At 40.0% G+C, this 16,704-nt stretch overlaps 1 protein-coding gene across 3 annotated transcripts in view; it reads right to left on the bottom strand.

The window, feature by feature from the left end:
• Positions 1–937: 937 nt before the first annotated feature.
• Positions 938–16,704, bottom strand: part of LOC124147005 (ATP-binding cassette sub-family C member 4-like) — a 49,982-nt gene continuing 34,215 nt past the window's right edge. For all 3 annotated transcript variants that reach the window (XM_046517595.2, XM_046517594.2, XM_046517596.2), the window contains 10 exons: positions 16,601–16,680; positions 15,097–15,247; positions 10,923–11,153; positions 10,352–10,452; positions 9,515–9,706; positions 8,670–8,825; positions 8,204–8,293; positions 5,653–5,825; positions 5,032–5,137; positions 938–4,252 (listed from right to left, as the gene is read on the bottom strand). In XM_046517595.2, coding sequence (XP_046373551.2) covers positions 3,560–4,252; positions 5,032–5,137; positions 5,653–5,825; positions 8,204–8,293; positions 8,670–8,825; positions 9,515–9,706; positions 10,352–10,452; positions 10,923–11,153; positions 15,097–15,247; positions 16,601–16,680 — 1,973 coding nt within the window. In that variant the 3' untranslated portion in view covers positions 938–3,559. The remainder of the gene's footprint in view (positions 4,253–5,031; positions 5,138–5,652; positions 5,826–8,203; positions 8,294–8,669; positions 8,826–9,514; positions 9,707–10,351; positions 10,453–10,922; positions 11,154–15,096; positions 15,248–16,600; positions 16,681–16,704) is intronic.

The raw sequence follows: 16,704 nt of genomic DNA, 5'->3' as shown, positions 1-16,704 counted from the left end.
AGGTGAGTTGGAACAGTCATTAAGAGATAAACTGGTATAAAATGGGTTTTTTTAATTTTGGAAATTCATTATTTGTTGTAATTTTATGCCAAAATATGAAAATGAGTTATTACATCTTAACATACAGTTGATCTTTCAAATTCACCATAGATCATGAAATTTGGTGTTGAGTTATCAGCTACAAGTTTAAGAAATTTTAAATGTACTCTTTCAATAAGGTTTATTCAAAGTTCCAAATTTCTGAACATTAAAATTTACATCAAAACATTAAAATCAGGGCACTCATTGTGTCAAATGTCAACATAATTCAAGAGGCAATTTCATATTTTGTGCTTTCCTTAATCATGCAAAAATAGCCATTTTCCGCTGACACTTTTATTGCCATTGTGAATACCTGAACAGGTTTCTCGGTAAGGTATGCTCTGTGATTGCTGTGAAGAATACTAGAACAAATAATACATCCAAAATAAGAATATCTCTCACAAGACTTTGTTCATGTATGAGCTGAGAACAAATGATGACTGAAGTAGTCCATTATTCAAGACGTAGGCTCAATTTATCCATTCAGTAGTGAGGTGAGGTGAGGTGAAATTGGGTTTAACGTCGCGTCCAAGATTATTGCACTTATATAGCGACGTGCATGCACGTGTATGTGTGTGTGTGGCTGCTTGTACTAGTCCGGACTGATGCCGATTTATAGTGCTAGCTCACTGAGATACCATGCCGCAGTTTAACATGAATACCCCACTCAGACACAGTATACTGACTCCGAGCCGACCAGTCCTTGTTTTAGCCCCTTAATTCCGAGCGCCAGACAGGGTAACAACAAGTACAATCTTTTAACGTCTTTTTGTATGACGCGGCCCGGGATCGAACCCTGGACCTTCCGCTCTCCGGGCGGACGCTCTACCACAAGACCACGGAGGCGGTGCCATTCAGTAGTGATAATGGTAAGAGTCATAATGGGAGAGAGAGCCTTGTTAATAAGGTCCACTGTGACAATAAGCACATAAGACACTGATATAAGGCACCTCTTGGCCACATCAATATCAAGCAGGAAATCCTCCCTGGATGAGGGGGTAGATGTGGGCGTAGCCTGTTGGTGGGGTTGGATGAAACACATTTATTGGGTTAAATATTTTTCAACCATGACTTTGAAAAATACTGATTGGTTACTGAGATATGTCAGGTCACAATAACATACTCATAAAAGGAAATGACAACAATTTCTACATGGGGCTATAGTTGAAAGCTTTTGAATGTAAGCGTAATTCCTAAGTCAATTTGGGTAAAAAGAGCTCATTTTTTGGTGAAAAAATGTTAGGTGTAATTATTCATAATAACATGCATTGAAAATCTCATCTTGTTTCTGTGGATTGCAATTTACAATTGAAAATGATGATAATCAGGGAATAAAGGATATGATCTCACTTGGACTCTCAGTCAGTGCCAGCTAAACTACATCTCTTCATTTGTGGAATGTAATTGTAAATAGACGCAAGTAGAGATCGGTAATCAAAAACAGGTAATAGATCACGGTAAAGAATCTGGTTAACAATTGTAAACGAATAGAAAATACAGGCATAGATGTGATAAAAAATGTATGAATGAACTCCTCTTCAAAAACATCTTAAATTGTACATGACAGTAATATTAAAAAGGGGCACACTGATAATTCCTTATACAGGAAGACACATGGACTACCATAAGGATGGAGAGTCTCCACATCATGTACCTTGAGCCTTCATTTAATGTAAGTGACACCCAACATTATAAGGCCAATCTTGTAGGAAGGTATAAGACACTTAAATATATTAATCTTTAGATCTAAATAATATTGCAACAAATAGAATATTTAATGGTTGTGCCCTGGACAACAAGGGAGATATGGCACAAATATCTGTGTATTATGATTTGATTGTCATATCTCCTTTGTCCTCATTTTGGCAGTGTCATGAAACAGCAGCTACTGGTATTAACATTTCAGCTTTATCTTTCTGAATTAAGTATCTGTTACAGGACACAACAGTAACTTTACTCTACTATATTCTGAATTCTTATATATTTTTTATCAGTATATATTAAAAAAACAGTCAGGTCCATGACTAATTGTCTTTGAATAACTTGACACCTTGCAAACATAGCTCACAGCATATCTGCCTCACACAAAGTTTCTAGCATCACAAGAAATGTCACAAAACAAAAGATATAAATATAATTCATAATTCTGTTATTTCCTTACAAAACATCCTGGAAGACTCATTTTTATCATATTACTTTATCATATCTAAACTCCCTCCCTAAGAAATGTAACAATTGGGGTATAAATGTTCAAAACTACCATAAATATTGAGCAACATACAAGCAGTATGCGTGCAGAGTAATAACAAAGTGTGCCACTGTCCAGTCCAACATTATTAGGTTTAGTATTAGATACAGTGATTTCTAAAATATTGGGGAAAAACTCCTTGAACTTCTCATAACAATAAGGATGCTCTTTCATGAATGGGGCACTTTCAATATATATCCTCAAACATAGCTTGGTTCACCAGGCATACTACCTATTTGTAATAATACTCTGGGTAACTTCTATCATTGGCTATTCATTAGATAGGCATCATGATGTGCATCACAAAGGTAATATCATTGCTATGGACATGGAAAGCCATGGAACATCTAATACATACTTAGTGTGGCAAATATAAAAATTTAGTAGACATTTTCAAATTCAGTGGCATATGTGGTCTTTAGGCGTGACTAAGTTCTTTAACATTCTTAGAATGGAATTACCATAACATTACTTATCATGCAAAGGCACAAAGTTAGGAATTCAGGAGGAAGATGTAAACCAACCTACTGTAACCTGTCTGAACAAAGCCCACCATGTGTTTTAGATTGACAGGGGCTTGGGTCATGACCCATGAAAACCCAAATATAGTTTTGAAACATGTCTTATATTTGTTAAAGGAAATGAGCCACTTGACCAATGACAATTCCAATTAAGCTGACTCTGCCTTTGTAAACAGAAACAAACAGTTTTTCTTTCATTAGGACATAATGATCTTTTAAAATGTACTGATATGGTAGAAATTACCCTGGAAAATACGCATAATGAGAAAACATCAAAGCATAACGTTTGCAATTCTACTAGCCATCAGGATACCATCAGCGTAAGCCAAACTGGCTAAGACTAGTGCTACTTTTACCCTTGACAATAAATTAATATTTTAAGTAAAGCGTGGCTATAAGCCTGAAATAATGCTGATGCAACTCACTCACTTGAAGTAAAGCACCTAATAAACAAGTCAATGACACAACATGGAAGAGCTTATTACAGCGGCACCTTTTGTAATTGACTTGGACATAGTGTCACCTACTTTACATTCATCACTAAAGAGACCAAACAGAAATGTGATGAAAATGGAAGCAAGGCACTGTTTGACTGGACAGGAATATTTTGAAGCATCTCCTCCTGGTACCTGGCTCATCACAGTTGAAACTCATATACCATAGGCATAAACCTTCACACTGGGATCAGAGTATTTTCAATAACGTATCCTCAGCAAAAAATAATCTTCTGGTCATCGGAATCCTCCCCTTCTCTGTGCTTCTCAAACAGCCCTGTAATAATGCGAGGACTCCCCTTGGGACTGAGTGTCCGGCTCCCCTCAGCTAGAGGGCTGATGGGCTTCTTAATGGGCGACACCCTTCCTCCTCGGCCATCACTCACAACTGGAGATTCTTCTAATGTGTGTTTGTCAGGACTGTGTGTAACTAATGGAACTATTTCTTCTCTATCATTTCTATCAACTATATCACTTTTTGAAGGAGTCCTTCTATGTACTTTGGGGCTTTCCTTTGCAGGACTGCTTTTCACGTGTCGGATTTTACGATGTGGTTTTGGACTTGATTTAACTGGGGTGGAATACCTCCCGTAGAGAGTTTTTGAGTTTTCAATGGTGTTTAGAGTTGTTTGACTCGTATCCAAACTGTCTTTGCTCCTCATTAAACTGTCTTTACTTCTACGAAGATCCTCACGACTATTTCTGAAGATTTCTGTGGCAGATTTTACTGCCTCTTCCAGCAGCATGCTCGCTGATGCCCTCTGGTGGTAGGCGAGCTCAGCTAGGGCATGTAACTGCCTTGCCTGTTGTTTCCCAAGCTGATCTACCAGTTTACAGAAGTAGCCATCTTTATGAAGGAGCAAGTTGTATGGGATGTCAAATTCCTTCAGCTCTCCCTCGTCAAGGACCTGCAGGATATATAGGGAATATATGACAGTAGAATCTTAACATTATCACTGTCTTTGAGTGCTAGCATGTGATGGGTAACTAATGAAAAAGACAGCATAAATGATCACCTTCCATAAGGATAAGATATATGGATGAACAACTTCTTTATCATGTTTATTACAATTAGGAGCGATGTTTCGGTGTAGGTTCTAACATCGTCATCACTTGCTCACGTTGCTCCTAATTGTAATAAAGAAGTTGTTCATCCATATATCTTATTCTTACTTAGTATTCCAACTTCTAAATGCCTCTCAAAGAAGTGATCAACTTCTGTATTACATAAAGTAGTTTCGGTGTAGATTTGAACACCGTAATAAAGTGAGCTGTCACTTGGGGCTTACTGCTATAGGATATGAACATGGGGATACAAAAGATTTCATTTGTAACAAAGGTTGAGACAAGGACCCTTTGACATTCATGCTTAATATTTTAGCAATGTTGTTAGAATCTAGTATAAGGAAATACCTATCAAAGTTGTAAACATGCTTCCATCATCACGTTTTCTGAAATTATTACAACTCCTGGGCCCACTTGCACAAAGCGATCTTAGCGCTGCGACTATTGTAAGCCTATGTTAAAGTATGGTAGTTACGATAATTTTAGCGCAAAGATCACTTTGTGCAACTGGGCCCTGAATGTATAACAATATGATTTTAGTGGTCTCCTGGACCGAGCCATATCTTGAGGTGCATATATTTACTGGTTGCAGCATTCACTAGGTGACCTAAATATCACCTACCATAATTCTATCACAGTCCATGACAGTGTTCAGTCTGTGAGCAATGGTGAGAACTGTGCACTCACGGAACTTGGCCCGTAAAACTCTCTGGATAAGTTGGTCTGTCCTGAAAACCAATTTAGATGATTGTCAAAGATGACTGAAAGACTTCATTATCTGTTCGCACATGTAGACATACCAAAACCCCATTGAAAATGGATGGTTAGATAATTCCTTTTCCTTGAGCTGAAACCATATTGTTGCTATTCATTTATTTCAAGCAATGTTCAGACAAGGCAATGAAAAAGGCAGCTAACATAGAAATGGTTTGCTTTTCAGAAACTCCCCATTAGTCAAGCAGTGACCTCATCAGTATCTGTCTGTATTTATTTTCCCTCCCCAAATCAACCATGCACCTGCTTATGTCCTAGAGGGAATACTGCACCTTTTTTATATCTCTGTTGACAATTCTGTTGTTCTCGCGCTAATCTTGGATTTAATATCTGTCTAGTGAGAATCCTATATCTATTGTTTTTGTGAGAATCCTATATCTATTGTTTTAGTGAGAATCCTGTATATACACTGTTCTTGTGATAATCCTGCACCTACTCTAATTCCAGTGAGAATCTTGTATGCACTTACTCATGGTCGACATGAGCAGTCGCCTCATCCAGGACAAGTATCTTGTTGGCAGCCAGCAGAGCTCGGGCTAAACAGACCAGCTGTCTCTGCCCCACACTGAAGTTGTGTCCAGATTCTGCCACGCCCATGTACAGGCCCCCGGGGCTGTCCTGAATCTTTGTCTTCAGCTGAACCTGTGCATCCGCAAACAACATGGTCATCATATATAAGGTAAACTCTACAGCAGTGTCTGCATCCTGATTCGATACACAACATGGTCATCATATATATAAGGTAAACTCTACAGCAGTGTCTGCATCCTGATTCCATACACAACATGGTCATCATATATAAGGTAAACTCTACAGCAGTGTCTGCATCCTGATTCCATACACAACAAAGTCATCATATATAAGGTAAACTCTACAGCAGTGTCTGCATCCTGATTCCATACACAACATGGTCATCATATATAAGGTAAACTCTACAGCAGTGTCTGCATCCTGATTCCATACACAACATGGTCATCATATATAAGGTAAACTCTACAGCAGTGTCTGCATCCTGATTCCATACACAACATGGTCATCATATATAAGGTAAACTCTACAGCAGTGTCTGCATCCTGATTCCATACACAACATGATCATCATATATAAGGTAACCTCTACAGCAGTGTCTGCATCCTGATTCCATACACAACATGGTCATCATATATAAGGTAAACTCTACAGCAGTGTCTGCATCCTGATTCCATACACAACATGGTCATCATATATAAGGTAAACTCTACAGCAGTGTCTGCATCCTGATTCCATACACAACATGGTCATCATATATAAGGTAAACTCTACAGCAGTGTCTGCATCCTGATTCCATACACAACATGGTCATCATATATAAGGTAAACTCTACAGCAGTGTCTGCATCCTGATTCCATACACAACATGATCATCCTATATAAGGTAAACTCTACAGCAGTGTCTGCATCCTGATTCCATACACAACATGGTCATCATGTATAAGGTAAACTCTACAGCAGTGTCTGCATCCTGATTCCATACACAACATGATCATCATATATAAGGTAAACTCTACAGCAGTGTCTGCATCCTGATTCCATACACAACATGGTCATCATGTATAAGGTAAACTCTACAGCAGTGTCTGCATCCTGATTCCATACACAACATGATCATCATATATAAGGTAAACTCTACAGCAGTGTCTGCATCCTGATTCCATACACAACATGGTCATCATGTATAAGGTAAACTCTACAGCAGTGTCTGCATCCTGATTTCATACACAACATGATCATCATATATAAGGTAAACTCTACAGTAGTGTCTGCATCCTGATTCCATACACAACTTGGTCATCATATATAAGGTAAACTCTACAGCAGTGTCTGCATCCTGATTCCATACACAACATGGTCATCATATATAAGGTTGAACAGTTGCGTCTGCATCCACAGCAGTAGAAACTAACATTTTTAGTCCACTAGTCCTTATAATGATTACAAATAGCAAAATCCTTAAAAATGGCAAATTTCTTTAAGTCCTTATGATACCTTAACTATGGGACTGGTGCCAATTTCTCCTGCTCATCCACTTACAACATGGTGGTCATCATATATAAAGTCTACATTACAGTGTGCAGCAAACCTGAGTCAACTAGCCCCAAATCTTCCTTTGGCATCCTTTTTAGAGGTTCTTAGTGATGACATATAAATTATCATTAGCTGGGTACCGGTATATCACACAGAATGAAGTTTTACTAGATTTGGCTTTTGAGTGGTGGCGAAAGTCACCGAATGACAAAATTCCCAATCAATTCTTCTTATTTGGTATTTAGTACCATAGTCCTTATATTCACACAAACTTATCCTAACAGTTAACAGTAAAGGTGTTTTAAACTCATTTTATCTTGTCGATAAGTGTGAAAGATCAGTTAGGAACAAAATTCTTTCATTATGGCAGTTATTCGAACAATATGATATCTCTTACAGTCATATTCCACTGTGTAATCTGCAAAATTATTATATATTTTGACTGCAAACATTTCTCATAAAACAATGTGTAAATAAACTGAACTGTGTGTACATAATTTACAAGGCAAATATGATTAAAATTTGATGATAGTCCCTGCTCTAGTGTCTATTACAGCATAAACTTATATCAAATGTAGCGCCACAATGTAGCGCCACGATCATTCACTTGGGGATGGAATCTGGCGCTTCCTAAATGGACTTCTTATCATTTGGTAGAAATTCATTTAGTATTGGTTTGATCCCCCAGTCAGCTATATGTCAGCCATATCATCACATCCTGCAAACAATCAAGTCTGGAGCAGACAAACCAGTGATTGATATCATGAGCAATGCCATCAGGGTCCAATGCCGAAGTCATTGAGCATGACCACCCAATCCATATGGTTGCATTAGCAACTAGATACTTTTTTACCCTAGAACTGCCTAGGATTAGCAATTCAATATCTTAGAAACGGTCACCAGCAGATGCACCAGTTTGCCTTAGACATGAGGCCCCGATCAGCCATAAACTGTTACCTGTTCCAACACCTCCCACAGCCGGTCGTCCGTGTAGACTTCCAGGGGGTCGAGGTTCCGCCGCAGACTGCCCGTAAACAGAACAGGGTCCTGACGACAGACAGAACAAATTTCCCAATATTTCTTCAAAACATATCTAAATTGTTTTGCATCCTCATAGTGCAGATAATTTTATTCTCACATACTTGTTTTTTATTTGGCAGTTTGCAACAACATTCTTTCACTTTTCACCATTATCGGCATGAATTTTTCCTTGTGTGCTCTCGAAATTGAATTGAAAATTACATCACAAAACATATTTGTGTCAGATTAAAATATCATTCTTATTACCGGGTAATTGATTTACACATAAGAAAAAAGGATTTTACAGAAGTATTTCAGTAATTGTAGAGGGCAAAAGATAAAATTCGGCTGACAATATGGACATTAAATATGGACTCCTCTACAGCTTGTTGAATAACCAGACCTGAGGAATGACTGATATTTTCCCCCTGAGTTCAGTGAGGCCAATGATGTTGACATCCATGCCATCTATCCACATCTTTCCTTCAGGTTCAGCCAATCGCAGGAGAGCTGCGAGGAGGGAGCTTTTACCTGCGCCGGTACGGCCCACTATGCCAATCTGAAATTATACAATCAGTCCATGCTGTAAACTCTGTCATATTTTGTATATAGACATAGAATGGAAACCTGAGCTCCTTTACACCATATATCATGTCAATCACTGGTCCAGGCTTACTTATTTACAGACCACCCGTCGTCATATAGCTGGAATATTGGAGTGAGGCATTAAACAAAAACAAACAAAGCCTTTCAAGTTAACAAATATAGTCCTCGCCATGTTCAATGGTATCTTATATAATATCATCAGAAAATATAATAAATATACTTTTTACAGAATGTTACTTTATACTAGATCTTCTATCTTTAGATGTACTACATGAACGAATAGTGCGCCATGCTCAGTGATGTATACTTGACATCTTTCTGATCAAATGACGAACAAGCAGTTATACTTAATATAGCTGATATCTTAGAACGCCTACACAAATCATGAGCCCAGCAAAAACTAAACATCTATCAACATAGTGAAGTGATTTTTCACTCTCTTCTATGCATGCTGTAACTACAGGTCTCCGTTTCTGGTGCTTTTTGAAGGTAACTGTCTTAATTAGGTTCACGTTCCAAGCCCATTACTGCCTTCATTAGTAAAGTATCAAGGCTTCAGGTGCATACAATATTTAAACACTGACATGCAGTGTTCTTCATTCGTCTTGGTTGCATGTAATGAACACCAGTTTTCTAACTTACTTTCTCCTTGCTCTTGATATGAAAGTTGATGTGTTTGAGAGCGTAGGGTAGATTGTCCTCATATCTAAGACTGGTGTCACTGAATGAGATTGTCCCCTGCATTGGCCATGTATCGGGAGGCGGGCGATCAGACTCCATGGGCCCTTCCTGGGCCAACTTGTTGTACGACAGGATCCGCTCTACCGAAGTCATCTTGAAGGAGAGTAAGAAGGCTTGCAGGTCAGTGAGTTTGATTAATGCTGCAGTGAACATTATGTCAGTTATACATTTTGTGGCAGAAAGTGATGCATAATCAGTGCAAATCTGAGATTCAAACCAATGATCAGCAGATGCTGTCACTGATAAGAGATGTAATTCTACAACAAATTGCAACATTTACTTTTGTCCTTATGTTTTGTTTGTTGTTTATCACTGCACCCAGCAATATTCCAGCTAAATGACAGCGGCCTGTTAATAATTGAGTGTGGACCAGACAATCCAGTGATAAAATGGTGAGCAATGATCCATGCTGTCTGTGTACAGGCATGCTATCAACGGAGTCTGACCACACAATCAAATTTGGTCGCCTCATATGACCAGCATAGGTTCCTAACCCATACTGATGACATATTTACATCATGCTTTTGAAATAAAAGATACAGGATATGTGGTTTAAAGACATCTTTGTTCCAGTTTTACTGTAGCGTAAGTTTATACACCATGATGCAACATTTCAGTCAGGGTGACAAATAAATGAAACAGATCAATACTTACCAAGAACTGAATATTTGCAAGCAAAGTACTTGAAATGATAAGTAATCCGTTGAATCAATAAATAGGCACATCACTAAAACTTACGTAGTTTTCCACTTCAGCTGTTATTCTCATGAGAAATTCAAAAGGTTCTATTATGGCTGTGCAGTAAACCAGTGCAAGTGACAGTAAACCACTGGACACAGCTGAAAAACAGGGAGGGTACATAACTAAGGCTGCCAATTATCAAGCTATATTTCACTGTTTTTTCTATTCAATCTTAATACTTGTGATCAATAAACCTTCTTAGATACACATATAAAGTGAGTGAGTGAGTGAGTGAGTGAGTGAGTGAGTGTGTGAGTGAGTGAGTGAGTGAGTGAGTGAGTGAGTGAGTGAGTGAGTGAGTGAGTGAGTGAGTATAGTTTTATGCCTCTTTTAGCAATATTGTCATGACGGCAGCTGTAAATAACAGTCTGGACCAGACAATCCAGGGATTGATATTGTGAGCAATGATCCACGTCAGGGTACGATGCCATGCCATCAATCATGTCAGCAAGCCTGACCACACGATCCACTAAGTCGCCTCTTACAACCAGCATAGGTTGCTTGAGTCCTATTCTAACCTGGAATCCCTACAACAGAACTGGAACAATAAATAAACATATTGACTTACTGTCTTTCAAGACAAGGCACACATAGATGACTATGTTGAAGAAGACAACCATGACGAGGACGGATCTGAAGCTGTACCAGCGGAAGGAGGAGAGGTATGTGAACCATGCACTGGAGTGGATGTTCACATGCTGGTCAAACTCATGCTGAAACTGGTCCTGTTTGTTCAGTGCTCGTATTGTCTGCAATCCCAGGATTGTGTCTGATACGTGGGAATACATTGGGCTTCTGACTGGAATGAAACAAAATATGCTCTCATACAGATTTATGGAAGTGTCACAGTTTGTTTTTAAGTGAATTTCAACTCACATATTAGGTATTTCAAAATCTGTCTGTGACTTCAGTCACCAGTAAAATCTGTTTTGACTTGTACACTCAGCTATTAATATTCCATATACATGTATTAACAAGTTACAATCCACTGAAAATGATGCTGAAAGACGATTTCGGGTCACTGGAAAAGGTTCCCACTGCACATTCACATTCAGGTCCCACTGCACATTCAGATCCCGCCGTACAGTCACATTCAGGTCCCACAGTACAGTCACATTCAGGTCCCACGGTACAGTCACATTCAGGTCCCATTGTACAGTCACATTCAGGTCCGACTGTACAGTCACATTCAGGTCCCACTGTACAGTCACATTCAGGTCCCATTGTACAGTCACATTCAGGTCCCACTGTACAGTCGCATTCAGGTCCCACTGTACAGTCACATTCAGGTCCCACTGTACATTCACATTCAGGTCCCATTGTACAGTCACATTCAGGTCCCACTGTACAGTCACATTCAGGTCCCACTGTACAGTCACATTCAGGTCCCACTGTACAGTCACATGCAGGTCCCTCCGTACAGTCACATTCAGGTCCCACTGTACAGTCACATGCAGGTCCCACTGCACAGTCACATTCAGGTCCCACTGTACAGTCACATGCAGGTCCCACTGTACAGTCACATTCAGGTCCCACTGTACAGTCACATTCAGGTCCCACTGTACAGTCACATTCAGGTCCAATTGTACAGTCACATTCAGGTCCCACTGTACAGTCACATTCAGGTCCCACTGTACAGTCACATTCAGGTCCCACTGTACAGTCACATTCAGGTCCCACAGTACAGTCACATTCAGGTCCTAGATGTACAGTCACATTCAGGTCCCACTGTACAGTCACATTTAGGTCCCGATGTACAGTCACATTCAGGTCCCACTGTACAGTCACATTCAGGTCCCACGGTACATTCACATTCAGGTCCCACTGTACAATCACATTTAGGTCCGACTGTACAGTCACATTCAGGTCCAACAGTACAGTCTCATTCAGGTCCCACTGTACAGTCACATTCAGGTCCCACTGTACAGTCACATTCAGGTCCCATTGCACATTCAGGTCCAGATTTACAGTCACATTCAGGTCCCACTGTACAGTCACATTCAGGTCCCACTGTACAGTCACATTCAGGTCCCACTGTACAGTCACATTCAGGTCCCACTGTACATTCAGATCCTGCTGTACAGTTACATTCATGTCCCACTGTACAGTCACATTCAGGTCCCATTGTACAGTCACATTCAGGTCCCACTGTACAGTCACATGCAGGTCCCACTGTACAGTCACATGCAGGTCCCACTGTACAGTCACATTCAGGTCCCACAGTACAGTCACATGCAGGTCCCACGGTACAGTCACATTCAGGTCCCACTGCACATTCAGATCCCGCCGTACAGTCACATTCAGGTCCCACTGTACAAGGACTGGTCGGCTCAGAGTCAGTATACTGTGTCTGAGTGGGGTATTCATGTTAAACTGCGGCATGGTATCTCGTGAGCTAGCACTATAAATCGGCATCAGTCCGGACTAGTACAAGCAGCAACACAAACACATACATACACGTCGCTATATAAGCGCAATAATCTTGGACGCAACTTTAAACCCCATTTCACCTCACCTCACCCACTGTACAGTCACATTCAGGTCCCATTGTACAGTCACATTCAGGTCCGACTGTACAGTCACATGCAGGTCCCACTGTACAGTCACATTCAGGTCCCACTGTCCAGTCACATTTAGGTCCCGATGTACAGTCACATTCAGGTCCCACAGTACAGTCACATTCAGGTCCCACGGTACATTCACATTCAGGTCCCACTGTACAATCACATTTAGGTCCGACTGTACAGTCACATTCAGGTCCAACAGTACAGTCTCATTCAGGTCCCACTGTACAGTCACATTCAGGTCCCACTGTACAGTCACATTCAGGTCCCACTGTACAGTCACATTTAGGTCCCACTGTACAGTCACATTCAGGTCCCACTGTACAGTCACATGCAGGTCCCACTGTACAGTCACATTTAGGTTCCGCTGTACAGTCACATTCAGGTCCTACTGTACAGTCACATTCAAGTCCCACTGTACAGTCACATTCAGGTCCCACTGTACAGTCACATTCAGGTCCCACTGTACAGTCACATTTAGGTCCCACTGTACAGTCACATTCAGGTCCCACTGTACAGTCACATTCAGGTCCCACTGCACAGTCACATTCAAGTCCCACTGTAGTCACATTCAGGTCCCACTGTACAGTCACATTCAGGTCCCTCGGTACAGTCACATTCAGGTCCCACTGTACAGTCACATTTAGGTCCCACAGCACAGTCAGTCACATTTAGGTCCCACAAAGCTATTTGGGTGAGAACTAAGAAATAACTTGTCCCTTATCACAAATAAACTGAAACTGCCGTAACATTCCACAAAGCCATCTTGGCACAACTGTTGAAACAGTCCACAAAGCATATCAGCAGTGACTGTCATAATATTCCACAAAGACATCTCAGCACGACTGTCGTAACATTCCACAAAGACATCTTACCACAATTGTTGTAACATTCCACAAAGACTTCTTACCAAAACTGTTGTAACATTCCACAAAGACATCTTACCACGATTGTTGTAACATTCCACAAAGACATCTTACCACGATTGTTGTAACATTCCACAAAGACATCTCAGCTAAACTGTCGTTACATTCCACAAAGACATCTTACCACGACTGTTGTAACATTCCACAAAGACATCTTACCACGATTGTTGTAACATTCCACAAAGACATCTTACCACGATTGTTGTAACATTCCACAAAGACATCTTACCATGACTGTCGTAACATTCCACAAAGACATCTTACCACGACTGTTGTACCATTCCACAAAGACATCTTACCACGATTGTTGTAACATTCCACAAAGACATCTTACCATGATTGTTGTAACATTCCACAAAGACATCTTACCACGACTGCTGTAACATTCAACAAAGACATCTTACCAAAACTGTTGTAACATTCCACAAAGACATCTTACCACGATTGTTGTAACATTCCACAAAGACATCTTACCACGACTGCTGTAACATTCCACAAAGACATCTTACCACGACTGCTGTAACATTCCACAAAGACATCTCAGCTAAACTGTCGTTACATTCCACAAAGACATCTTACCACGACTGTTGTAACATTCCACAAAGACATCTTACCACGATTGTTGTAACATTCCACAAAGACATCTTACCACGATTGTTGTAACATTCCACAAAGACATCTTACCATGACTGTCGTAACATTCCACAAAGACATCTTACCACGACTGCTGTACCATTCCACAAAGACATCTTACCACGATTGTTGTAACATTCCACAAAGACATCTTACCATGATTGTTGTAACATTCCACAAAGACATCTTACCACGATTGTTGTAACATTCCACAAAGACATCTTACCACGACTGTTGTAACATTCCACAAAGACATCTTACCACGATTGTTGTAACATTCCACAAAGACATCTTACCACGACTGCTGTAACATTCCACAAAGACATCTTACCACGACTGCTGTAACATTCCACAAAGACATCTCAGCTAAACTGTCGTTACATTCCACAAAGACATATCAGCTATGACTGTCCACTACCTTTGTGCTATAACTATTTAACATTTCACAAAGCCAGCTTAGCGCTAGGACAGTTGCAACGCCTGTGCTCTTACATTGTGACTTGTGGTGATAGTCTCAAAGCTGCCGGTGGCTGTCAAATGCCAACAAAACAAAGCACACTGTTTCAATAGGCCCTTGATCATTGTGCTAACTATTGTATCATTTACAAGTAAATCATACCATTTGCTTCAATACGCTTGATATCACGGGTTGTCTGAATCGCGTAGAATCGGAGACAGAAGATGATGATTAGAGCCGGAACCAGGGCAATGAATAGCCAGGGTGCTATTATACACACAATCAGAACAGCAGCAATAATAGCCAGGGTGTGCTGAAATAGGTAAAGCACATCATACAAGAAAACATATGACAAAGACATTAAGACTGAGATGACATAGGCAGCGTTTGTACGCCAGTAACCATTGTTACGTAATTGCTATCTCGGATGCTTGCAGTGTAATCAAGATCAGACCAGGCAAACCAGTGTGTCGGAGTGAGAGAATGACCAACAGTCAGTATAAGTTGTTTTATACTGCAGTTTATACACAATATGTAGGTACATGTAATCAAGTCTTCACCAACAGATCATGTTGATACCATATCCAACTCACATATCCTAGTCTGCTAAATATTTCAGTCTGTGGTATTGGCTTACTCTAAATCTTGAAATTAAATGCAATGATGCTAGTGGTCCTTGCTCGCTAGCATCGCATTGATTAGACTTCGCACAACTTGGGATAGCAGAATTATCAACTTGAATCTAAATGCAAATAACTATATATTCCACATCACAGTTTATTGAACAGCAGTTGAAGCAAGTATATAACAATGTCTCTCAAAATAATGGAAATTATGCAATGGGCATCTGGTGAGTTAACATCGCTGTTTGGAGTATGGGAAGGTTGGATTAAGGTAAGGACATCAATTTCATTGCACTTGGGAATGGTAGAGTCGCATTAATATTGAGTTCGCAATTTTTGGCTAGAGGTCAGCAGTCGTATTAATTTGGAGACACATTAATTTCAAGATTTACAGTATTCTGTCCTGGAATCTCTAAGGGTCAAAATAAGTCCTGCATTAGGTTTCATACCATGAGCTAGAGGCGAGTGGTACAAAACCTAGCAAGGGATACATAGAACCACATCTACTCCAAGTGATGCTGCTACAAGTAACAACAAACTTATCTTCCCAACATGTTTCAAACTGCCATTGCAAAAGAAAAAAAAAATTTGAAAAGTGATAGGAAACAGCTCAGCTGAGGTTTACTTGTGCTGTGTCACATGACTTTCATTGACTCGTAAAAATCAAGCAGCTTTTTGCTTCATAGTGGGGTGAAAGAAGTTTCTCCTCCTGGAAAAAAGTCCATGTGCAGCCTGTTTTCTTAATGGCAGGGCATAAGAGATTTATTTTCACAGTTCAATGATCAGAGTTGAATAAAATAACACTCCTGGATCGTCAAGCTCAGTATACAAGTGATGACTTGTCATTTGACATATTCACTATGCCTGGGTGAAGACAGTGTAAGATCTAGGCTTGGCTATTAAGTGCAAGGAAGGATAAAATGTCTGCAGGTCTGCAGATGCAATGTTCCATAGATCAACATTTGCCTAGACACCAAACAATTTTTTTTACATATACATATGTATGAGAGAATGCATGGTATGTCTATGCCTTGATATATTACCTGGCTTGTGGCATAACACAGTCTGTTGAGCAGGATGTCAACAAATCCCAGATCTCTTGAGAACCGATTCAAAATCCTCCCTGAAATAGACAAACATGAGGAGT

This window comes from Haliotis rufescens, unplaced genomic scaffold (assembly GCF_023055435.1).
Source record: "Haliotis rufescens isolate VD_foot unplaced genomic scaffold, xgHalRufe1.0.p SCAF_1, whole genome shotgun sequence".
In the NCBI taxonomy this organism is placed as follows: domain Eukaryota; kingdom Metazoa; phylum Mollusca; class Gastropoda; order Lepetellida; family Haliotidae; genus Haliotis; species Haliotis rufescens.
Note: the sequence above shows the minus strand (reverse complement) of the source record. Positions and strands in the feature narration are given on the sequence as shown.